We start from the raw sequence: 25068 nt of genomic DNA on the forward strand, positions 1-25068 counted from the left end.
AATATAATTTGCGTTGCGTGTGCATTTTGAAATTGTGAACAAAAGATTATTGTAATATAGACACTATTTATAATAAAATTAATAATGCTGTTAATGTTATTGGTTTTCGAAATGTAATTTTATAAAACAGGATGCAGATTAATTTCTTGAGTCAGTTAAAGTATAAGGTGTATGACTGACAATGTTTCAAAGGTCACTTTATATAATTTTACTCTATTTTATTCTTATTTTACATTATTTTATTCTTTGTCGATTTAGGTAAAAGTTCAGCTATATAGAGCAACAGCATCAGTTTAATTATAGAACAGTTTTACTTATTTTAACTTTATCTAACTATACAAATGGTGGTAATAATTGGTCAAAGTTTTGCAAAAATTATAATGAAAACCAAAGACGAAATATCTGACAAAACATATAAATAATAGAAAATTAAATATATAGGCATCTATAAAGCAGAAAGAGGGTGGGTTCAGAAAACCAGTCATATTTTGTCATTTGTCAAAAGGGCATCAATATATTTTCAATAACATAAATAAAGTACAATTCTGTACATGTGTGCAAAAACTAAGGAGTTTTTTTTAAGTTGTAAGGTACCCTATTTTCAGTTATTTCACACTATATGACGTTCCTCTAAAAAATATCGTATTTGGCGTTATAAATAATGACATTCAAATTTGCAACAGATATTAGACAACATCATAATCAAGAATATCAACGGCTTTGACGGCCACCTTGGACAACGTTGATTTCTTAGCTTCGCATCAGACAAGAGCCAACAGAATATTCGTCCCAGAAACTACAGACACAGACGTGCAGTAAGGTATACAAATCTTGCTTTTTTATATAAAACAGATATAGGTCATTTAACCCTTTGACTATGTAGTGCTAAAATAACCCGATCCAGATCATCAAACTCGTTCAATGGTGTATGATATTACAGGTACAAAGTTCTCATAACTCTATCATTCAACTAAAAATTACTATTACACTTTTAAAAAAAATCTAATTAGCATTACTAGTATAATATATCCCTATCATTCAGTCAACCATCACACATTTAAATCACAGATAAGTAACTAAATTGAGAAATCGGTTGCTATGTACTCTTTATACTGCAATGCTTAAACAGATTATAATTATACCGTTAATATTTGGCTAAAAAAATACGTGAAATGTATTCTTGTAAAACAATAGAAATAGTTTTAGCACACAACCTACGTATCAAAAAGATAAGTGTATTACCTTTATTAAATAAACATAAAATACTAGTTACTGATAATCTTATGTTAATCTAACGTTTGTTATTAATTCGCATATTAAAAGAAACACACTACCACCAACTAGAAACATTGCCAGTTTTTACCAGTTTTTAAGAAGATGTAAATAGGTAAAGAGGAAACCAATTGCTGCGCATGTACATAGTTTTAGTTCTATCGCGATTATGCTCTATGAAGAGTAAGGCGATTACTGAGGAACATCATGATGATTAAACATAATTGCATTTAAATTCTAATCACATAATCTATTTTGACTGAAGGCTATAATGAAACATTTGATATGCAACATAAGGAATATCATTTGTCTGAAATAGATAGAAATAGAAATTTCTCTGCGCGTGATGCTTTAATGTTATAATGTAACGTCTATTACACATTGACGGCAATAAATTAAATGGATGAACGCTAGTAATTAGAGTAGAAACCCTTTTAAAAGACACGCTCAATTTAATTACTTCTTAGTAAAAATATGACAATAAGTTGGCCCATGTGCATTTCTGCAAGCATCGTTCTTACACATAATTCATAATGAGCTTATCTACTCGTCACGGTAAAATTAATGACTGAACATTAGACATTCTCTTTATCAACCCCGTTAAATTTCATAATGTCTCACACTTCATTTTATTTATATAAACAAATAAGATAAATATTACGAAGTATTATTGAAGCAGTTTTAATAATTACATAGATATAAATGTTTCAAGTGCTTTGATAACGAACGTTAATACGTATTCCACGAAGCGCTCATCGCAAAACTTAAACAAAACAAAACTCTCGACTGAAACTAATTATTTGCATATCGGCTACTTGTTCACCCAGGTAGCTTTTTTGTGACATAATTGGATGATTATTTAAAGGTAATAATGTTGCATTTAAAATTTATTATTTTTTCGAAAGAAACAAGTGTAAAATTAGCAGTACATTTTCAATACTTATTATTTCAAAAGAAATAAAAACTTATGTTTATTACTTAATTTGTAACGTTTATCGTCATTGCTTGTTCTAACAAAATTAAAAGGCAGGTATTATTTTATTTACTTATTTTTTCATTTTCTTTAATTTTTTCTGCTTTAGAGAGACCTCCCCTTTTCAAGATTTTTATAATCATTGTTTTGAAAAGATAAATAAGAGCTGTCACGCAAGTGACAAATGCCCCCGAAAATGTTTCTTAAGAATGCAGATATTATGAAAAGAAAAAAGAATGAAAGAAACTAATTGCTTAATTCTGTTCTTGTGAAATGAGGTGCTATTTAACACCTTCGGACAAGGGTCTTTGATGCGACACAGCATCTTGATGTGCTAGACATTTATGCCAAGTAATTTTAAAATCCTTCAATGCATGACAATGTTACAGTTTGAAAACTAAAGTGTACCTTCAAACATTTCTTATGAGCATAAGTACCTTCAAACTATTAGAGTGACCTTGACCTTGGAGGTAGGAACATGGGTCTTATACACAACACGTCATCTTGATGTTGTAGACGTTTGTGCCAAGTTATTTCAAAATCCTTCGGTGCATGAGAAAGTTTTAGTCCGGACACAAATATGTATACCTATAATCTGTAATTGCGATAGTGTGAACCTTCAGAATATAAATGTGACCTTGACCTTTGAAAAGGGGACGTGGTTCTTGGACGCGACACAACATTGTTATGTGATAGGCATAGTTATTTCAAAAATCCCTCAATGCAGGACGAAGTTACAGTCTGGACATGATTGTTGTGTAAGTCAGCCTTACCCACGACACATTGTCTTGATGTGATAGTAATTTGTGCCAAGCTAAATTAAAATCCTTCAATGTATGACAAAGTTACAGTCCGGACATGAATGTGTATCTTCAAACACTTCTCGAGAGAATGAGTACCTTCAAACTATAAGTGTGACCTTGACCTTGAAGGTAGGGACAGTGGTCTTGAACACGACATGTCGTCGTAATGTGGTTGACATTTATGCATAGTTATTATACAATTCTTCAATACATGACAAAGTAACAGTTCGGACACTAATGTGTGTATCTATAAACTCTAATTGTGATAAAGTGAACTTCAAAATGGTAGTGTGACCTTGCCCTTGAGGTAGGCACGTGATTCTTGAACGCGACACATCGTCTTGATGTGGTAGACATTCATGCCAAGTTATTCTAAAATCCTTCGATACATGACAAAGTTACAGTCCGGACACAAATATGTGTACCTATAAACTCTTATTGTGATAAAGTGAAACTTAAAATGGCAATGTGACCTTGACCTTTGATTTAGGGACGTAATTCTTGGATGCACACATTGCCTTGCTGTGGTAGACATTTATGCCTAGTTATATTGAAATCCTTCGATTCATGACAAAGTTACAGTTCGGACACGAATGTGTGTACACATTAACTCTATTTGTAATAATGTGAAACTTCAAAATGTAAGTGTGACCTTGACCTCTGAGGTAGGGACGTGTTTTTTTGGTCGCGACACATCGTCTTGATGTGGTAGACATTTGTGCCAAGCTATTTCAAAATCCATCAATGTATGACAAAGTAACAATCCGGTCAAGAATGAAGTGGGGACAGACAGACGGACAGACAGACGGTGCGATTTTAATATGCCTCCCTTCGGGGGCATAATAACCTATAAGTAAGAACACTGCTCAACTTAGTAATTAGGAAAAGTTAATTCATGTGCACAAAATTGTGAAATGTGTATCACTTTAATTTAGACAAGCGTACCTTAATTTGTACACGTATCAAGTGTACAGGGAGTTTCTTTAGTGAACGATTTTAGATGTTAGATTTGTTAAGCAAGCAAATATGTGTATCATCAGATGACAACCATCATTATTATCTGTTTGTTAATCTAATTAATTACCATAGGTCCACGAATACGACCTTTAAACATTGATATCTCCGATTGAAGTATTCAAATTATCTCGAATACGATTTTACGAAACAGAAAGTTAACATTATTTTGTACTTTATCTGTATGTCCTTTTAAGTAGAATTTATCCTACAGTTATGTTTAACTTTTTGCATACAAGTTATAAAAGGTAAACATTTATATGCACAATGGTATTTTCAAATACTTAAGAGATTCCGTGATGAGTTTTTCGGAATTTATGATAAGCCCATTTTTAGCGGAATTGTGGCCCTTTGTTAGTTCACAGAACTGTCACCAAGTGCTCTGGTGCATATTATCAATGTTTTGTGATTTCCTCGTTACTTTGTAATATTTTGGAGAAATATTTTTTTTCTGCATGGAACCTTTTCTACATTTCTCAAAAAATAATTACAGAACTATTGTCACCAAAGTTCTAAGCACGCGTTCAATATTTGTTTGTTTCTTTGTGTTTATTATTATTATCATCATCATCATCATCATCATCACCATCATTATTATTATTATTATTATTATTATTTTTTGTACTTGAAACAACGAGGTACTCTATTTGTACATGTTAGAATATTAACTTTTCTTTTTCTATTATTATTATTATTATTATTATTATTATTATTGACCATTTTTTGTTCTTGATTGTTAGTATTTCAAATAATAATATAAGAAATACTATTCTGTGTCCAACCACTCCTTCATTGCTTAAGGGTTTACAGCCAAACCTACACAGAAATAATGTCACATAGTGTCCAAGAGCATGTTGGCAAAAAACTGGAACTGTTACAATTCCCTTCGATTGATGTTTCTGTTCATTTCTTATTCTTTTATATGATAATTACTTAGTTTTAGTATTGTCCTATAGCGACTAACGAGATGATGATTTGCTCAGTATATATGGACAACCATCTTCATAACTGACAGAAAGAATTAAAAGAATTAACTATTTCATCACACACGATAAATATTTAACCTACATAGACAAAGACACTGAAAAAAAATAATATGATTCTAACAGTGTTAAAAGACTTAAAGTTGAAATAGATAATGTTCACATTATTACGTCGTACGATTATGGTTCATAAGGATATGCAACAATTTACATTTTATTGAAATTAACTTATTACATTAAATCTAATTAGCTAAGCGGTTAGAGCGTTTAGGTAATGAAAATGATATTTTGAGTTTGAATTTGCAATTGTGCTCATTTTTAGAAATAAATAGAGAGAATTTTTTCAAGTTTTTTTCTTATAATAATATCATGTATATATTTTCATTAAAGTATAATGATACAGTTTAAATATTCATATGAGTGTCGGGTGACGAGATAAATATGGTAAAATTTCATGCCACACAATGAAAATAACTCTGTATTGTATTCTGAAAACTTTGAACTTTGTTCCTGGCTACATGCACAGTTTTCTCTTTTTTGCTTCATAAGCATTTGTTCTATCTTCGCCCTTAAATAATTTTGAGTTTTTACTGAATAGAAATAAAAAGAAGTTTAAAGCAGAGACAATCTATGACAAATTTTCGGAAAACAATTTCTGCACGATTTAAAGATCATTTGTTACATAAAATTACCGTGAAAAATGAAGTGCATTAGCATTAATTTCATAAATATTCTCAATAGTGTTCTTTACAGTATTAATAAATATGATTATTTATATTTACTTGTAACGTAAATGTTCATTTTCTCTTTCATACAGCTAATTTTTGATTTATTTTGTATATTTGTTCATTTTCATTAATTTTAAAATACAAATGTATACCAGTTATGTATAACAATTCACATAATGTAAAAGTTGAATCGAGTTGTGACTCAGCAATTTTTAAATATCCTGGAAGAGTTGGTAAGCCTCACTTACATAGACATTCAACTTATCACTGCTGAATATTTTTTCTCCTGAACTGTTGCTTACTTTGTTTCACATGGCTATAGTACCAGTTATGTGGCGTTACTTCCTTTATGGCTTCCATAAGCATTTGTTCTATCTTCGCCATCTTGAACACTGCATGATATTAAGTAAGTCTCAAATAGTTGTGGCCTTTCTGTTACAAGGTTTCATCTAGAATATGTTGGCTCTGATATGTTTCTCTTTCATAAATCTAGAAGTTATGGCTTTAGTATGTCCGGTTCGATAGAAAGATTGTGTTTAGTCACTCTATAATGTGCTGCTTCTGCTTCAAATTCGCCTGCGATGAACATTTTTCTTCTTGCATATTATGAGAGAAATCAATGTCTACAACGACATTAGGAATAATTATCTCGATTAGCCATTTGTTGATATTGGTGGAGTTAATTTTGTTATGACTTGTTTTGTTTGTTTGTTTGTTTGTTTGTTTCATTTTACGCCTTTTCCCAACAGTTTTTCAGTCATATAGGCATGATATTCACCCGTAGCTGATCTGGCCTTAAACAAAAAAAAACCTGAGCCTTTAATATGTGCATGGACACTTCCAGTATGAACAACTATTTAACGATGTCCTCTTGTTTAAGAAATGTTGCTATATGTGTGAAAAACACGTATGTTTCGTCGGTAAATTGAGTGCATGATCCTCTTCCCGGAATTGCTGTTTCGTTCTTTGCAACTATTACGTAAGAACGTTCCATAAGAATTATCCTATTCCACACAGACCAGAGGTCCTTCAAACCGCTTCAACGGTAGGATTTATGTTTTTATTTTTACGGTGCACCAACACAATACACATTGGCTGCAATTCTGATTTATTAACCAATAAAGGCACCCCTCAGTCCCAATAGGTGGGAAAGTCTTCATTGAATGTTGATAGTTTCCTTCATCAGCTTAAGAATAGTCTTTCCTGATGAATTTCGATTATTTGGTAATAGATTTAATTAATTTGATATATAGAAAAGAAAAAAGACTGTACGACGTCACAATAAAAGAAGTCTTCTTGTCTGATTTTTCTGGATTTTGCAGCATTCTTCAGTCATTTTTATTCTTTCATATTTTGGGCAACTCTAAGCATCTCCTTGTGGTTAGCCAAAATCATATTTCCTGTTTCTGCGCTGTATTACTTATACTGTGTCATTGCACCGTAAAAGCAAATAAAACCCTAATACACCTGTGTTGGTGAGATGTAAAACAAAACAAAAATAAAACTCTTAGCATAGCCTGGTTCAGACGGACAACAAGCGTAATAGTTGCTTACTCTCCTGAAAACATGCCTGAAAGTAAGACCAAAATACGATAAACATAAGCAAATGCATTTAATTTCCTTAACGGTCGTTATTTATCTTTCAATTTTCCATTTATTTTCCTATTCTATTTAAAACTCGACACTTCATTCACGTTTCTTAACAATGGTATCACATCTTTAACTGGTAAATTTATTTTGTTTCATTGTGGATTTATTCAGTATTATCGGCTGTGTAGTTGACTTTGGTTCGGTGCCTTCTGGGTACGTCTGTAAGCCATTAGATATTTTGTAGATCTAGATAATCCTTAAGGATGTAAACATTTTCAGGGAGAAAACAAAATGAGTGAAGATAAAAAGGAAGTGAAAAGGTTGTCACCAGACAGGTTAAAGCTGTTTAACAAAACCGACGCAACGGGTGCTGCACCTGTGTAAGTTTTATGCCTTATATATTAAACAATTTATTTACAGAACTGTATAAAAATAAATTATAGAAACGCAAAAAAAAACACTTATAATTTGCATACAAAAATAGAAGACAATAACTAGAGTTAGGAATGTGATATTGTAATCAGTATTGGTATATAGCAAGCTTATATGAAGACCCTGGTTGGGTTTGCTTTTAGAACCCGTTGGGTCAAGCTCCCTGTTACTTAAATTGAAAAATGGTTTTCGGGCAATGTTCAATTAAACGAGTTAGAACTAAAACTTTGCATTAAACAAGCTTATGAACAGACCTAGCTGGACCCCCTAGGTTTAAGGTCACTGTTACTAAAAAAAGAAAAAATGGTTTCTTAAGGAAGGCAAAAGTTGTAATAATTATTTATACACAGTTGGCGGGGGTATCTTTAGTGATAGCTCTAGTCAAAGGATTTTCTTTCGACAATGTCATTTAAATTAATCGTTTGTTGATTTAGGATCAAACACAATTATGCTGATGATTCGTACAGGGGAATTACAATATATTATTGTGTTTGATTCTAAATCAACAAACGATTAATTCACAGTAAGGATAAAATGGGGTCTCATAAATCTGAATATGATTCTATGTTATTTCAAATTTATGTTAATGAACCATGTTTTTCATCATGTGTTTGTTTTATAAGAACACAATACTTCTTAACAGTTTAAAGTTAAGATAATTAACTGAAGAAAAAATGCACATTTGCTTTTAAATTAATAATTATTTTTGGAATATAAATTATTTTTGGCCGATCTAGTGTTCATTAATAACTTTTTCTTGCGGTATATTTTCTATGATGTTTAAAGTTTGCAAAATATGCAAATTAACGGCGAAATGTGAAAATAGAAACTTTTACCGTATACAACTGATTGTGCACCCTCTTGACATATCAGCGAGCTGTCAAATTGACATGTACGAGTACTTCCTCCCCCTCCCACATACACCAACAATCCTGGATTTATCAGCGTCCGGTCAAGGGTATTATTTGCAATTCAGCTATATAAATATGTAATACTATATTTAAGTTACCTAAAGATTAATTTTACCTAAAACATTGAGATATCCTTAATCATTACCATTAATAAGTTATCTATTTGATAACAAGCTTTGGCAATAATGCATTTAACATGAACTGAATTTGTAAACGCCAAGTATCTTTTTAAAGATATTTCATGTTTTACTGGTTAATTATTTCAGTACATATGTTAAATAAATACGTCTATCAGAACCGAAAAGCCATCTTTTAAAAGCCACATTACCAATGTAATAACTTGCTCAACCGAATGAATTTTGCAAAACAAAACAAAACAGCGTGTGTTCTTTGGTTTAGCGTCCCATCAACCTTTCACTTAATTAGAAAACAGTCTCCTTCAAGCAGAAAATTTAATAAAATGTAAAGCTTTTTTATAGTACTCATTACATAACACAATAGTGCTTATGCATAGAACATCCATACCATAGTAGCATATACTTATTACTAACACCTGGTTGATCAGTATCTTGTATCATAGTTTGGGGACCTTTCTGTTGAAAATGCGTCACAGTTAAATCGTATACATATACATGCACAGTGCGTTAACTGGCGTGCAGGTATTAGTTACACGCACTCCTGAGCACGCCCATTGATTGGTTCATTTTTGCTGGGGTTTACTTATTGTGACGGCAGAGAAACGAAACGCGACAGAAATATGATATTCAGATGCTTGTTAATTGGTTACTTTTTTCTGGGGTTTCATATTGTGAAACAAGGAACGTGTTTTTATGTTTGACTATGATACAAAAGAGAAAGAACACCAAAGCACTCGGCAATCTATTTAATACTCGGGGACTACGCCCCATCGTACAAATCAGATGCCTCGTGTTTCGATGCTCTTTCTATTACTTAACCTAGGAAATATTTCATTACTGAACCATATGGGCGGTACACTTCAATGTAGGGGCGTCCGTGACCGAGTGGTTAAAGTCGTTGACTTTAAACCACTCGCCCCTCACCGCTGTGGGTTCGAATCCCGACAGGGACTTTTGATTCTTTCTATCCAGCTACCTTACGGAACGTCGGTGGTTCTACTCAGGTACCCGTTCGTGCCTGAAATAATGCACGGAAGGGCACCTGAGGTCTTCCCCCACCAGTAAAGCTAGAACGTCGCGATATGACCTATACTGTGTGACGTTAAACCCAAAACAAACACCTCAATGTTCTTTCACATGTTTCACGTGTATGTCTTGTGTGTCGTATGTTTACACTTTCTGTGATGTCTTGTCTTGTTAAATTGTCGTTTGCCTTTCATTGTCTCCCACTCTCCCTAACAGTTATTGTTATATACCGCTCTTCCTTTTTCCGCCATTGTGCCGTCCCCCGTTTTTTTATGGTTTGGTGCCTTCTAATTACCCCGCTAGTGTGACTGTGTTGTGTCAAGTGCTGCATTTTGTGAACATCGCATTGCCTTGTTACGAATTTAGAGAGAGGTATTGGAGATACACCTTAAAATGCTGTACTCCACTTTTCTTCTTTTTCATGCAAGTCATTTCAGAGAAATTTTGCTTATCCTAAATCTGTCTTCACTATTCGATGCAAGGTATTGATGATTTTGCTTTTAATTGAACATGCTTTTCAAGTAAATACAATTTAGATAGTTATATTGTAGGAGTCCAAGAGTCCATATTGCAAAAACCAACCAAGAAAAAGCAACGCCTGTGTCACCAACGTAAGTTATAAAATCTTATTTTTGTTTACATAACTTGTATATTGTTGAATGCGATTCATCCTCCGCCAATGTTTGTGATAGAGCTACATTGGATAGGTGGAAAGGAGAATTATTAATTTTGGGCAGAAATACAGATAAAAGGAATATGGCTGTTGTGAAAACAATGACAGATAATAGTAATACTTTTTTGTGTCGCCTTGAAAAAGGCGACATATAAGGGTTACTTTTGTCCGCGGCGTCGTTGTCGCTGTCTCCTTAAGCTTGTCCGGAGCATAAGTCAGTCACTTCAAATCGGATTGATTCCAAACTTAGTATGCATGCTTCATATAATATCCCGAGCTGCAGTGTACAAGAACCGATACTCTGCACTTCTTAGCTTTTGATTTATTTCCCTTTGTTAATTTTTATACTTTTTTGTCCGGGCCATTTCTCCTAAAGTATAAAAGATATGGACTTGAAACTTCAAAGGGTGATATATCTCAATAAGACGAAGTGCAGTGCACAGAAACTGGTATTCTGCATTTCTTATTTTTGAGGTATTACCCTTTGTTAATTTTCCTACTTTATTTTTGTCCGGGCCATTTCTACTAAAGTATAAAAGCTATGGTCTTGAAATTGCATATGATGATAGATCTCATTAAGAAAAAGTGTAGTGCATAAGAACCGGTACTCTGCACTTCTTATGTTTTGAGTTATTGCCCTATATAAATTTTCATACTTTTTTTTGTCTGGGCCATTTCACCTTAACCATAAAAGCTATGGACTTGAAACTTCATAGGATGATAGATCTCAAAGAGAAGAAGTGCAGTGCACAAGAACCGGTACTCTGTACGTCATGATTTTAGAGTTATTGCCCTTTGTTAATTATAAAACTTTATTTATGTCCGGGCCAATTCTCCTACACTTTAAATGCTATTGACTTGAAATTTAATAGGATGAAGGATCTCATCGAGAAGAAGAACTTGTTTAAATTATAACAGTATTTATTTTTATATTATGGTATAAGGTGGTATAATGATATCAATAAAATCAGATCCAAAAAGCTTGCTTTTTAATCCTGTGTATAGAAAATATATGTTCTGGTTCCAGATATATAATAGAAAATGTAACTTTTATACGTATAGCTTTACCAAATGCAATACAGATCTATGTAACTTGACCTCATTATCTTGATTGTGACCTTCCATATATTTAATTACTTTCAAAAGAATATTTGAACAGGTGTCAGAATTATTTAAGAACATGTAAAGAATTAAAGATCATTTGCTTGGTCGAAAGGGATGATACAGGGGTGATACGCAAAAAAGATAATTTTTATACCTTTATTGGTACAAATAAGTACGTTTCTTAACTGGAGCATTACTCTGTTTAGGTGCTATGAGGTAGTCTTGTGACTTTTTAGCTCACATGAGCTTGCTCAGGGTGAGCTTTTAGGATCGGTGAATGTCCGTCGTCCGTCGTACGTCGTCCGCCGTACGTCGTACGTCCACAATTGCTTGTGAACACTCTAGCGGTCGCATTTTTGCCTCAATCATCATCAAACTTGGTCAGGATGCTTATCTAGTATAAAGCTCGGATGAGTTTGAACATGGCTCATCTCGAATGAAAAACTAGGTCACAAGAGCTAAAAATAGAAAAACCTTGTGAACACTCTAGAGGTCACATTTTTGACCTAATCATCATCGAACTTGGTCAGGATGTTTGTCTAGGTGATAGCTCGGATGAGTTCGAACATGGGTCATCTCGAATGAAAAAGTAGGTCACAGGAGCTATAAATAGAAAAACCTTGTGAACACTGTAGTGGTCACATTTTTGAACCAATTATCATCAAACTTGGTCAAAATGCTTGTCTAGTCAATTGCTTGGATGAGTTCGAACATGGATCATCTCTGATGAAAATCTAAGTCACAGGAGCTAAAAATAGAAAAACCTTGTGAACACTCTAGTGCTCACATTTTTGACCCAATCATCATCAAACTTTGTCAGGATGCTTGTTTAGATAATAGCTCGGATGAGTTTAAATATGGGTCATCTCGAATGAAAAACTAAGTCACCGGAGCTAAAAATAGAAAAACCTTGTTAACACTCTAGCGGTCACATTTTTGCATCAATCATCATCAAACTTGGTCAGGATGCTTATCTAGTTGAAAGCTTGGGTGAGTTCGAACATGGGTCATCTCAAATGAAAAAGTAGGTCATAGGTGCTAAAAATAAAAAAACTATGTTAACACTCAAGCAGTCACATTTTTGCATCAATCATCATCAAACTTGGTCAAGATGCTTGTCTAGGTGATAGCTCGGATGAGTTTGAACATGGGTCATCTCGGATGAAAAAGTAGGTCACCGGAGCTAAAAATAGAAAAACCTTGTTAACACTCTAGCGGTCACATTTTTGCATCAATCATCATCAAACTTGATCAAGATGCTTGTCTAGGTGATAGCTCGGATGAGTTCGAAGATGGGTCATCTCGGATGAAAAACTAGGTCACCGGAGCTAAAAATAGAAAAACCTTGTTAACACTCTAGTGGTCACAATTTTGACTCAATTGTCATCAAACTTGGTCAGGAAACTTGTCTAGGTCATTGCTGGAAATAAATTGAACATGAGACATCTCGGATGAAAAACTAGGTCACAGGAGCTAAAAGTAGAAACATTTTGTTAACACTCTAGTGGCTACTGTTGTGATCCAAATATTCTGTTAATTGGTCTGAAAGTTTGTTTTGATGATTTCTAAGGCAAGATCGAACATGGGTCATCTTGGATGAAAAACTAGGTCACACCGCCCAAATATGGAAAAACCTTGTTCACATTCTAGTGGTCACATTTTCGACTCAATTATCATCAAACTTGGTCAGGATGCTTGTCTAGGTAATTGCTTGGATGAGTTCGAAATCGCATGTGAAACTAGGTCACCGGAGCTAAAAGTAGAAAAATCTTGTTAACACTCTAGTTGCTACTTTTTTGATCCAAGTATCTTGGAAATTGGTCTGAAAGTTTGTTTTGATAATTTCTAGGTCAAGTTTGAATATGCGTCACCTGTGTAAAAAACTAGGTCGCACTGCTTAAATATGGATAATCCTTGTTAACACTGTAGTGGTCACATTTTTGACTCACCTGTCATGAGACTTGGTCAGAATGCTTGTCTAGGTAATTGTTTGGATGAGTTTGATAAGTCAGGTGAGCGATCTAGGGCCATCATGGCCCTCTTGTTATATATGTATGCAATACATGTTTACATATGTCAAACATCAAGTTAATGCCTGAACTGCTGGCTCAAATGATATTTTCAAAAAAGGCTGACCAGGACAGGACGGGACAAACAAGAAAATTTTGAATCACAATTAAGTTAAATGTGAACAGAGGACGTTCATTTCAAAAAAAATTTAAAGCGTTCGAATCATCCAGATCTATTTTTAAAAAGAAGTTAAGAATAGTTATAATTTAATATGTTATATGTTTTATTTTGTGTTTTGTTTGTTTATGAGTTCAATCTTTAATCACAGGAAGCCGGTGAATATGCATTTGTTAAAAGAGACGCCGTTGTAAGTATTTCATTTATTCAGGAAAGTTAGTTAACCACGATTATTTTACCACTTCGATTTCTTTTTGTCACATTGAGGTTTCCGTTGAAAATAATTCAGGATCCCTCCCCCCCCCTCCCCCTCCCCCCACACACCCAACAAACAAAATTGTCTGAAAATCACTATTTAATGTTGTTTTCATTGACTATGTGGCGTAATTTGTATGTCATTTTATTCTATCCGATTCACATTATTGAATGCTATAAGATATCAAAGAATATAAATCAACCTAATGTAGTTTCTCTGATTGTTTTTGCACACATTTACATGCTATTCTTTAACAGTGTAAAGCTAGCAGCAAATAATCGTGTTATATATTAAATAATTGATAGTTGATAAAACATGTAGTAGATGTTAGTTTGTTTTGCATGTTATATCGAAATTTTTCATATATACCCGTGTCGCTTTTACGACACCGTATTGCACGGCCGAGCATATATTCTGACGCGACGGTGTTTGCGTTTTACAAAACACAGACGTTAAGGTGCGCTACACTATAAGCGCGTCAATTTAAAAAAGAGATAACTTAAACGAAAGCTATTTCTATTTTAGATATGTGATAATATATATTATATTATAGAATATTATATTCTAATAGGTTCTGAATTTATTGAACTCGGATAAAATAATAAATATGCTCGCCAGAGGGTCGCATAATATAAGTTTATTCAAATCGTTCAATTCAATAAAATCAGTATGGAACCCAGAGTACATTAATTTATTTGTGATATTTGCTTTCCATGCATGTAAATTATATTTTATGATATTACTGTGAAATTATAAAAATATAATTTCACTACCTACTGAAAGCATGTTATACGCATATTGTATTTCAAACAGGCCCGATAACCCGATTTTCCATGCTCCAATGGTGTTAATATCCAGTGTCAATGGTGTAACAACTTGCGACCAATCAACATTGTCCAAACTGAGAGAAATTCAGCAACCGTTGAACATTGTTTCTATCGTTGGCACTCTAAGAACTGGAAAATCATTCCTCTTGAATAAACTAGCAACATACGGTGCAGGTACATATATGGCGTAAATTAATTTATGCGCGAGTCACTTCGATTTAGATTCCACAAAAATTAGCATGAAATAGTAAAGTAACGATACACACTTTTTAACAAAGTGCTTTTTAAAATAATATAAATAAATAAAGACATTTATAAAGGATATATTCGCCTCTTATTACATCATGATAATGTCAAGTACACAAATGTTAGTTGAAATAGCTGTGCTTAGCTCTGTTATTTAACAAGATCGTCTCATTTCATATAATCAATACAAAATACTATGAAAATCATAAGCATATTAAAATATGATTAAGATAGCAAAAGTACAAAGATTATAAAACATTCATGAAAATCAACAGTTAATAAGCTTTTAAATATGCACTACTGTAACAGAGTAAAAGGGTGATATGACAAAATTACAGTGAGTAAAGAAGCATGCTTTGAGATCGGACACACCACAGATGCTGTAACAAAAGGGATATGGGTTATGTGTCGACCTCATCCTACCCAGGAAAATCAAGTTCTTGTCTTACTGGATACAGAGGGGATAGATGACCCAGACAAGGTAGTTAAAATGTTTATTGAGGAAATGAATATATAAATTATATAAATAATGGACATAGGTCTGCATCTTGAAGAACTTTTAATTTAGGCTAACCAGTGAGATATTAGGTTTTGTATGTGAGATAAAATCCTTATCACCCTAAGGCCTATTTCACTATCAGTGTGGGTGAAATAGCTCTGCCGAACTATTTTTGCGTACGTTCAAACGGTAATGATTTCGTAAATTTGTAAATTTACATTAAATTTGATTGTTGCGTTTTTTTTTGAATGGCATTTTTCTCGATTCAAATGTCATTATTTCTCTTAAATTGTTAATAGTTTCTCAGCAATTATTAATACAGACCTGAACAACTTTGTTTGCGCAGCGTTCACGTTAGCGTTGAACATTGTGCGTCATCTGCTTTACGCATGTCTATTTCCCGGGCTAACATTTAAACAGTTCAAAATTGCTCTTATTTATACTTACTGGGCATAAAATTAAATGAAAATGTGCTGTTTTCGTGAATATGCTATGCATCACACATTGAAGTGAGAAAATGTCAACATTTTTGCAACTTTCTTACCTCTCAGTGTGATATTTAATATATTCACTCAAAACAAACAAAAGCCCTCTATTTATTTTATGATAACCAATGATATACTGGGTAATTCCAAAATCTTTAACACAGACAGATAACCAGTTGCACAGTTCAAGTATATACATGTATAATATACATTGAAGAAAATTGCAGTTTGCATGCTTTGCTCCAAAAATAACGACTATATTTATCCCCGCCCACCAAAAATCACACCTGAAATATACTAATATGGGCCATCTTCATGAAGGTGCAGGATACTCCGAAATTCGCCCGACTCCTTTACAGTGCAATCAATGGCAGTTTCAAAAATGCAAAATTAACTGTCAGTCATATACATGTATTTATCAATTCTCTATTTATAAGCATGTTAGAATGGAAATACACTGTAGATATTCTTCTATCACGGTTCATCGTTCAAATGCTGTGTAATTATTCACGATGGCAGACCATGCGCATTTGAACTCGAACTAACGTCATATAAATGTCTGTAAACAACAAAAATGATACAATGTTAACCATAATTACCGTTGTATACTTTAGTTTTGGTTCTTTAATCATTCGCACAGGTTGATATAGAAGACGACAAAAATCTGTTCATACTTGCCACGCTTTTGTCTAACACATTAGTATACAACACACGAGGAAACTTCGATAAAACCACCATTGATAAATTTAAGTATCCTTTCTACTTAATATAATGATGCTTTTAAAAGAAATCTATAATTGGTGCATATATACGATTGTGTTTATATATTTTTGCATAAATGCACTTTAATATCTTTTTTTTTAACTTAGCATTATGATTGATAGATTCGATTATCTTTCACAGAACCATTATTTTGAACAAAAGATTTTTAAACTGCTATATTTAAATGCATTTACAAGCATAATACACTATAAAGCATTTTTGGCGTTCATGTAATTGTGTTATTGTTTTCTTACGATGGCGTCACATGATCTTAAATGATATCTCAAGAAGAAGTAAAATCCTATACTGTGTTCTGAATGTTAGATCTTATTAACTATTTTCAGTATCTTTTGTCAAAATTGTTAAGTATAGTTTGACTTACAAATTTCAAACCAAATTTATCATGACGATTTATACTTTTTATTTTCAAATTAAAAACCTGATGCTTGAGATAATGACTGCTTATTTTCCTTAACTGTTTACAAATTTTTAAATAAAATCGAGACATCAATTCAAGTAAATGGCACTGAAGAAGACGATTCAATTCTTGATTTCTTTTTTCCAAATTTTGTACTAACATTAAGAGACGTGACTCTTGACATTAAAGCGAAAGACGCAGATACTTTTCTGGAGGAAAAATTGAATATGAAAAGTGGTACCAATCTTTCTGAAGAAGCACTGAAAGAGTACAACCTTCCAAGGAAGCTTGTTAGGCGATACTTCAAAAAAAGGAAATGCTTCTTGTTCAGAAAACCGGTGAAAAGCGGCCTACTTAAGGACCTGTTGACTATAGATGAGTCAAAGTTCAAAGAAGAATTCCAACAATCGCTTGAAGGGTTCCGTAGCTATATCTTTTCGTGTAAACCAAAATCACTTAAGTCTGGAAAGGCCATTAATGGAAGAAGTAAGTAAAACAAGAGATAAGTAAACCTATCCTATTACGGATTGGTTGGTAAATCATGAATATATTTTAGTTTGTTGATATGGTTTAGTCAAATCGAATTTAATTTGTGTTGTACATCATTTATTTTGCTTTACCATTCAAACCAATGCATTTGAGAAGTTATTTTAAGGAATGCTTATCAAATACTTATTCAAACACTGAAAATACCTTTAAATTTTGAATAGTACTTATTATGGTAAAACGACATATATTTTGTCATGGTTATTAAACACATAACAAAACTCCATTTACCATTTACTATTTTGTAAAATCTTTGTATTTTTAGTGTTTTGCTCCCTAGTGCTACAATATATTGAGTCCATTCGGGATGGAGATTCCCCATGTCTGACAAGTGCAATGGTGTTAATGGCAGCTTCAGAAAACACCTATGTAGTAGAAAAGGCCTCAGAGAAATACAGAGCCGAAATGAAGAAACGTATAGGCTCCTTTATTCCAAGTGAAAAAGGTCTTGTAAACTACCATAAGGACAGCATGCGCGCGTCTCTTGAAGTGTTGAAGGCTGGACTCATTATTGACGACGAGCAAATATATGAAGAAAAAGCAATGGTAAACTAAATTTAATCTAATTTTACAAACTCTTCAAAAAAGCAAACCTCTAACTACAATAGATTTTGTCATATCACAAGTGATTAAACATTGCTTGTTAAACTAATTTATTATCTGTTTGCATAACAGGTACAATGTAGTTACACAACAGGTTCTGGCGTGAAATTTGCTTAGAGATTCAATGAAATACAGTAAACTACCATGTGTCTTACTTTGATTTTTCCATTATTATTAAAACCCCACATATAAGTCGAATGTGTCGAAGTTTTTACGTGAGTCATTTTCGAGTCATTTTTCGATAAATAAGTCAATTATCTTGACACCTTTGATCTGTCATAATCGCTCTATAATTTTTTATGTCTGACCATTTATTTCTTTACTTCATGATCATTCTAGACGTGCTTTAAAGACCAATTTGAAAAATTCAAAGAAATTGTGAAGAAGGATGTCGAGGAAAAATGCTGGAAAATACTTGGACGGCTTAATGCGATGAAAATACAAATGAAGATAAAGAATCAAAAGTATTGCACACCGACAGGATATGATGAGTACATGAAAGATATAGATTCACTTATAAAGCAATTCAAAACAGAAGCTGGTTACATGGGTTCTTTTGTAAGATAACGTTTCCCTTTTGAATATTAATCATTTTATGGCTTCTTTAAGTTTAGGTATTAGTGAGGATTTGACATTTTTTTCAAAAGTTATCGATTACATTATCAAAGTTTATCATATTATTGATTCAAATACAAAAATATGTTTGCTATAATTTTTCTTGAAAAATATTGACAATTTAAGCAAAATGTTTGTTCTAGTAAATATATAGAACAACTACTAGTATAACAAATATGTTTACATCTGTTAAAGAATATCTTTACTTATTTTCTCTTTATCTCACGTAGGAACCACGAACAGTTTATAAATATAGCGAAGAAACTAAAAAAAGCCTTTGCATATTTACAAATATTAGTTTATAGAATTGCACGCTTGATTCAATGTATGTTTTTCTTCTTATTTCTTCTCGTATAACACCTTATTATATACTAGTAGCAAAATGATGAAAGTTACTTATATGTTTACAGGCTATGCTAGCTTTAAAAGAATTTCTTGCGGGTAAGTCAAAAGAAGAGGAGAACGAAAAAGTGTTTTCCATGGTTGTAGAGGCACTTGGTGGCAAAGGTATTAGTTTATTTCTAGTAATATACAATCTTTCTAACGTCATTTCAATTTTAGTTTGTAATAAACATAATACTTAACTTTTTTAATATTATATTATTTATAATAATATAAAACTGAAAATCAAATCTTTGTCTTTTATATGAAGAAGAAAATGGCATACTAATTCTAAATTTATCCTTTAGAAAGGCCAGAGAAAAAACAATTGAGACGTATGAGCGTGTTCACAGAATACCCAGATATCTTGAAAGAAGAGGTAGAGGTTGAAGAAGCAATCCGAGGAGATATTGAAATGCTGCAAAGGAATGGTCTTCAGAATGTCGAAGAGCAATATCTTGACATGCTTACATCAAAAAGAGAAGAATTAGAGAGGGTGAAGAAAGAGCTTACTCGTGATGACTCCTATTACAAACAATTGTTTAAAGAAACTGTCCACTGGGAAAAGGTTTATGAGAACGCGACATTCAGTTCAATGGTGGTAAACCCTGTCGCTGGACAACAAGGTACAGATATGCAAGCCACCGTTAATGAAGAGCCTCTGAATGGTGTTATATGCCCTCTTTCGAACACAGCAGGCGACGATGGTGACGAGTCAGCAAGAAACGCAATATGTGAAAGAGTATCGCCTGACGAAAGTGAATCGGCCCAAATAAAGATTGTTCGAAAAAAAATAGATAAATGTGAAATTTCCTAAGAACAAAGAATGTCTAGCTTTTGCTTATCATTGACTATAGATGAGAGAAAACTGTTATGTCAAATAACGCACTATCAACTTATGTTTATTTAAAGTAACACAAGAAACAATTTAGTGATTAATTTATTGATGATTTTAATTAATCGGAGCCGAAAGGATCAATTTGTACGGTTTAGTTCACGGAAAAAAACGTTTTGTTGATTCTTTTAATTTCTTTCTTTTAATGAAATTGATATGTCTTTGAACCGATAAAACAATTTAAATTTATATCATAAAATGTTATTAAGACGGAACATAAATACTTTTAGTTGACATTGTTTTTAAATACCTTAGGTGTGATATTGTTTAATGGAGTATTGTTAAGAAACGTAAACATTAAGATACTAGTATAAGGACTAGGGAATCATTTCTTTGATTAGTATTACCTGTGAAATTGCTGTATGTTCGCGTTATGGTAATTTTTTGCATATTTTATTTTATGAATATGTTTAAACAGCGCCAGTTCTGAATCATGGGTGTGAAGTATGGGGATATTTGAAGGCAGAAAACTATTGAATTTGTTCATTAAAATGCTAATTGTTAAATGTGCACAAATGCATTATCTTAGTATATATGTGTTGTACATTAGTAAGTATGTTAGTATTGTTGATAAAATTATATAGATAATGAATAACTGTATATCAATCACATGTTGATAAAAGCGTTGATAATGATTTTGTTAGTGTAAATTGATGTCCGAAAGTTTACTAGTATGTTGTATTTCAGAATGCACAAATTAAAGAGTCAGTTAATATAATTATACATGTAATTACTTATATTAAAAGGCTCGATAAACGCTACTGATACTTTGTAGTTGACATCAATGGTTCTTTAACGATAAGCTGTACTATAAAGGGACATATAAAGGCAAATATTTTAGTTAATCACGCATTTTAAAGTACTAGTATCTTTTCTCTTTCAACAACGATTATATACTCTGTACCGTCGTATAATTTTTTTACGCCAATTTATGATATTAATAGTTTCAGCATGTATTCGTTTTGATATGCGTATGTATTCAGGCTGAATGAGGGTCCACCCGCCCTTTCAGACACTGAGAGAACGGACCCCCGTACATGTCACCATCCATGCCCTTAGCTTTCGTATTGGCTGATATTACACACTGCCAAATGTGAAAATATTCTATTTTCTATATTATCATAGAAGGAAGAAGCTTCAATATTCAGCAATATAGTAAGTAATATTTAAATATATAATTAAGTTAGAAAATAACAATGTTCATTATTATTGAAAATCTAAATATTTTTATACGAAACATCAATTAAATGAGGCCAACAAAATTCTATCAAAGGGCATGGTTTAGCTATATATGGAGATTATTTCTTTTTTCAAGTTCAGGAGAGCATGATAAACAATATCTTCAACAATACTCAAATTTACAGCGATTATAATAGCTATATAATGTATACAAAAATCACACAAAAGCACACTTATACGGTAAAATATAAAAGATATGCAATGTTAAGAAAAACAATTCCAACTTCCTCGTCATAATGTGGGTGTTAATTAAAGCAATATCAATAAAATGGTCGACAAGGGCCTTTAAACTACGTTTGTGTTCTAGAAAGGGCTGTTATAGTATTGATGTTTTGGCCTCAATATGCTTCAATATCAATGTACGCAAAAATAATGGAATAACCACGTGATGAGTATTTATCGTGCCCGCCTCATAACGTCCAGTCCTAAGCAGAATCATACCAAAGACGCTCAAATAAAACATTCAAACAAAAGTTCAACTCGTTTATTTTATAAAATATATATTCATTATATACATAACGCCGAGATTTTTTTCATACAGTGTCTAAACGGAACTAATACCGTTAGTATGTCATAATAATGAATTTAAATAACATGCAAAATTTACCGTTTAATATTAACATGATCTAAATAAACACAATCTAAATACATTAGTTTAATTTACAGATTTACATATTTATTCAAATATTTATATATTTCTAGTAGGTAATATAGGCTTAATGTCTGACCGAAGCCGGGGTAACGAAGCCAAATGATCCCCATCCTAGAATAATGGCCCCTTATTCAATATTCATTTTTAATGAGCCCTTTTCTAATGTCTATAAAAAAATCAATCTTTCTTAAAAGGACATTCCCCCACCTATCAGAATCCTGTCGAATATTTACACCCCATCTAATCGATCTCAGACAACATTAAGCCAAACAAAGAAACACAGCTTGCTTCCATCTTATCTGAAACCTGTATAATATTGACCTCTGTCAGATTTCAAGAGTAAACAAGAGTTCATCATATTAAAACGACTTAGTTTTAACACATTATTTTGCGAAAGCTTGATGCTTAATTAAACCTCTCTGAAATACTTTTCCTGGAACAAAGCTGTACTAATCAAATTAAGAAACATTCGTGACCCCTGTAAGGGTCCAACCCATGATCCCTACATTGAGAGACCAAACGCCTTTACCAATCGCCCACCACTACCCTTAAAATATTTACTTGTATAAATATAAAAAATACCTCATTCCTGTGTAATATTAAACCTTAATTCTATCAATATATCATACAAAAATATAACTTATGCTTGCTGTTGTGTTAAACTTGTTTTATGCTTTTTAAAAATTACTTAGCGATTGCAAAGTCATAAATTTGATTGGTGAAAGAATTGTTTAAAAAATGTTTTTGTTCTGAAGTATATCTGCACAATACAAACGAAGCTTGTCATAACTTTTATTTGTACAACTGTCAGATGACATTGCACTAGCACGTGAAAAGCGTGACAAAATGGGTTTTTATACGGAAAAAAAGATATTACTCAATTAGAAAAAATTAAAAACGCTTATGAGAGATAAAAATAAAAGCAGGCACAATGGGCCTTTAATGCTGGTGTACATCGAACGTCTCAAGCTTACATTTACTGTGCAAAGAAGAAAAGTATAATAAAAAGGAACTCAGCACTGCATAGTCAAAATGTTGCAGTCTCGGCTTGACTGTATATGTCCCTGGGCGGTACAGATAAATGCAAGAAATTTACGTTTCATTTTTAATCTGAATGCATTTACCTATACAATGATAGGGTTTCCAAAACTTCTTGCAATTCAGTCAAATATGTTTCACGTTCGTTTTGGAAGGAAAACAGTTGCTTCAGCTATCAGAGCACGCTAACTTTGACTTCTAAATTTATTATTTTCTACGGATTTCGCGATTTATATAAACCTGTGCAGAACTTTTGTAGAGGGCAATCCAGTGACGCCAGTGGTCAAATATCTAAGAATGAGATGTACATTTTTTTCTGCTTCAGAAAATCTTGCATTATAGACGCCTTACCCAAATGACCCTTCTTTATACTGATGGTCCTTTTTGCAATACATGGTATTTTGACAGACTTTGTTGCCCAAATCTTGGCTCATAAAATGAACCCGTGTTTCGACATGATGACATTTGCTAAATACTGCATTTTAATTTGCATTCTGTTTAAATAACAACTAAGCGCATTGTACGCTCATTTGTTAGCAAATCTAGCACAGATGTTTCTAATTTAAAATCACGTTTGAGAATGGTATCAGCTGCTCCTAATGAGATTCCAACGATACAAGCTACATGCCTAGTTGTGTATCTTGCATTTGTTCCACTTTGTCTTTACACCCTATGTCAAGAAAACAACGATTTTTAATATAAGGTCGTTTTTCAATGGCATTACAAACTATTTTGTACATGTGTATACGAGTAGACAATGTATAAAAACACAGCTAATGTGAAAGGTTTTAAATGAACGAGTTATCTAAAAATGTTTTTTAAAGTCTGCTTAAGGCCCCAACAGACGGTAGGATTTAATTGTACAACATTAATTAGAGATATGATGTACAATTTTCAAAGCAATACAACACTTGCATTCAGACCGTAACTCTGCATAGTAGAAATTATCAGGTTTCCCTAACAAACAGTTCCCTCCCAATTGATCCCTTACATAATTTACTCACTAAAAATATTATTTCTCCATGAGTAATGATAGAAACATCTCCATTTTTTTAAAGTCTTTAATTGTCAAAGGGCGAGATTAATGTGCAGCCTGACCGAAACTCGAACCTGGGACCCTTGGAATACCGTACTGTGACTCTACTGACTGAGCCTTTTACAAACTACCTCCCCTGATTAGTGAACAGTTCAATACGAGTAATTTGGGATTCGAACATACCACAACTTTGGGTCTCCTGAAGCGTTTATCAACATCATTTTGACTCCATCTTACTACTATGTTTACAGGTTAGCCCTAATTGTTCTGGAATTTCATTCATTAAACACATTATCAGGGGATAATTGGGAAATATGTCACCTGTCATCGTGGGAGGTCTATACAACAAGTATTAAGAGATAGAACATGTCCTATCCTGTAAATCTAGTATTAAGTTGTATGAATTCAAGAAATAGTAGCCTTCACACATTAAGATTTGCTTGTACATCTTAGTTTTAATTGGTGTTGTACCTCAAAATCCTACCCTCTGTTGAGGCCTTTAATATGTCGAACGGCCACTTTTTGACCAAAGGATCTTGACTTATACCAATATAGTAGAAGTCCACTAATCAATTCAACACGACAAATGTCTAAACTGTAGAACATGTTCTTTATAAAAGCAAGATTTACATGTTTCATATATATGTTAGCTAAGTAACACAGAGTAGAACAAATTCCAACAACATGGCGAGATAATGATTTATCTAATTTTTAAAGGACTTCAAGGTGTTGTTACA

The 25068-nt window shown here is 32.8% G+C and overlaps 2 protein-coding genes across 3 annotated transcripts; both read left to right on the forward strand.

The window, feature by feature from the left end:
• The first annotated feature begins 1939 nt into the window (after positions 1-1939).
• On the forward strand, positions 1940-17039 carry LOC132738318 (guanylate-binding protein 5-like). Of its 2 annotated transcripts, XM_060725799.1 has the most exons (7): positions 1944-2137; positions 7643-7743; positions 10421-10480; positions 13985-14023; positions 14903-15090; positions 15501-15643; positions 16787-17039. In XM_060725799.1, exons 2-7 carry the CDS (start codon positions 7655-7657, stop codon positions 16916-16918), a joined length of 651 nt encoding a protein of 216 aa, XP_060581782.1. In that variant the 5' UTR covers positions 1944-2137; positions 7643-7654; the 3' UTR covers positions 16919-17039. The 2 variants fall into 2 exon arrangements, with proteins under 2 accessions (XP_060581783.1, XP_060581782.1); XM_060725800.1 differs by lacking the exon at positions 13985-14023 and having other exon boundaries at positions 1940-2137.
• Positions 17040-17380: 341 nt separating this feature from the next.
• Positions 17381-21087, forward strand: LOC132738317 (guanylate-binding protein 3-like). The gene is made up of 5 exons (XM_060725798.1): positions 17381-17812; positions 18138-18418; positions 18815-19033; positions 19501-19597; positions 19780-21087. The coding sequence occupies exons 1-5, from the start codon at positions 17554-17556 to the stop codon at positions 20286-20288; spliced, it is 1365 nt and encodes a 454-aa protein (XP_060581781.1). The 5' UTR covers positions 17381-17553; the 3' UTR covers positions 20289-21087.
• Positions 21088-25068: the final 3981 nt, after the last annotated feature.

Source organism: Ruditapes philippinarum, unplaced genomic scaffold (assembly GCF_026571515.1).
Source record: "Ruditapes philippinarum isolate M1 unplaced genomic scaffold, ASM2657151v2 ctg195_1_1_1_1, whole genome shotgun sequence".
NCBI lineage: Eukaryota > Metazoa > Mollusca > Bivalvia > Venerida > Veneridae > Ruditapes > Ruditapes philippinarum.

What these genes read in the sequence shown, in the direction of transcription:
- LOC132738318 (XM_060725799.1), top strand. Translation starts at nt 7,655, where the DNA reads ATGAGTGAAGATAAAAAGGAAGTGAAAAGGTTGTCACCAGACAGGTTA. An exon ending in GCAACGGGTGCTGCACCTGT is followed by an intron (nt 7,744 to 10,420) that starts GTAAGTTTTATG and finishes GTTATATTGTAG; the next exon opens with GAGTCCAAGAGTCCATATTG. An exon ending in TTGTTAAAAGAGACGCCGTT is followed by an intron (nt 14,024 to 14,902) that starts GTAAGTATTTCA and finishes TATTTCAAACAG; the next exon opens with GCCCGATAACCCGATTTTCC.
- LOC132738317 (XM_060725798.1), top strand. Translation starts at nt 17,554, where the DNA reads ATGAAAAGTGGTACCAATCTTTCTGAAGAAGCACTGAAAGAGTACAAC. An exon ending in CTGGTTACATGGGTTCTTTT is followed by an intron (nt 19,034 to 19,500) that starts GTAAGATAACGT and finishes ATATGTTTACAG; the next exon opens with GCTATGCTAGCTTTAAAAGA. An exon ending in AGAGGCACTTGGTGGCAAAG is followed by an intron (nt 19,598 to 19,779) that starts GTATTAGTTTAT and finishes TTTATCCTTTAG; the next exon opens with AAAGGCCAGAGAAAAAACAA.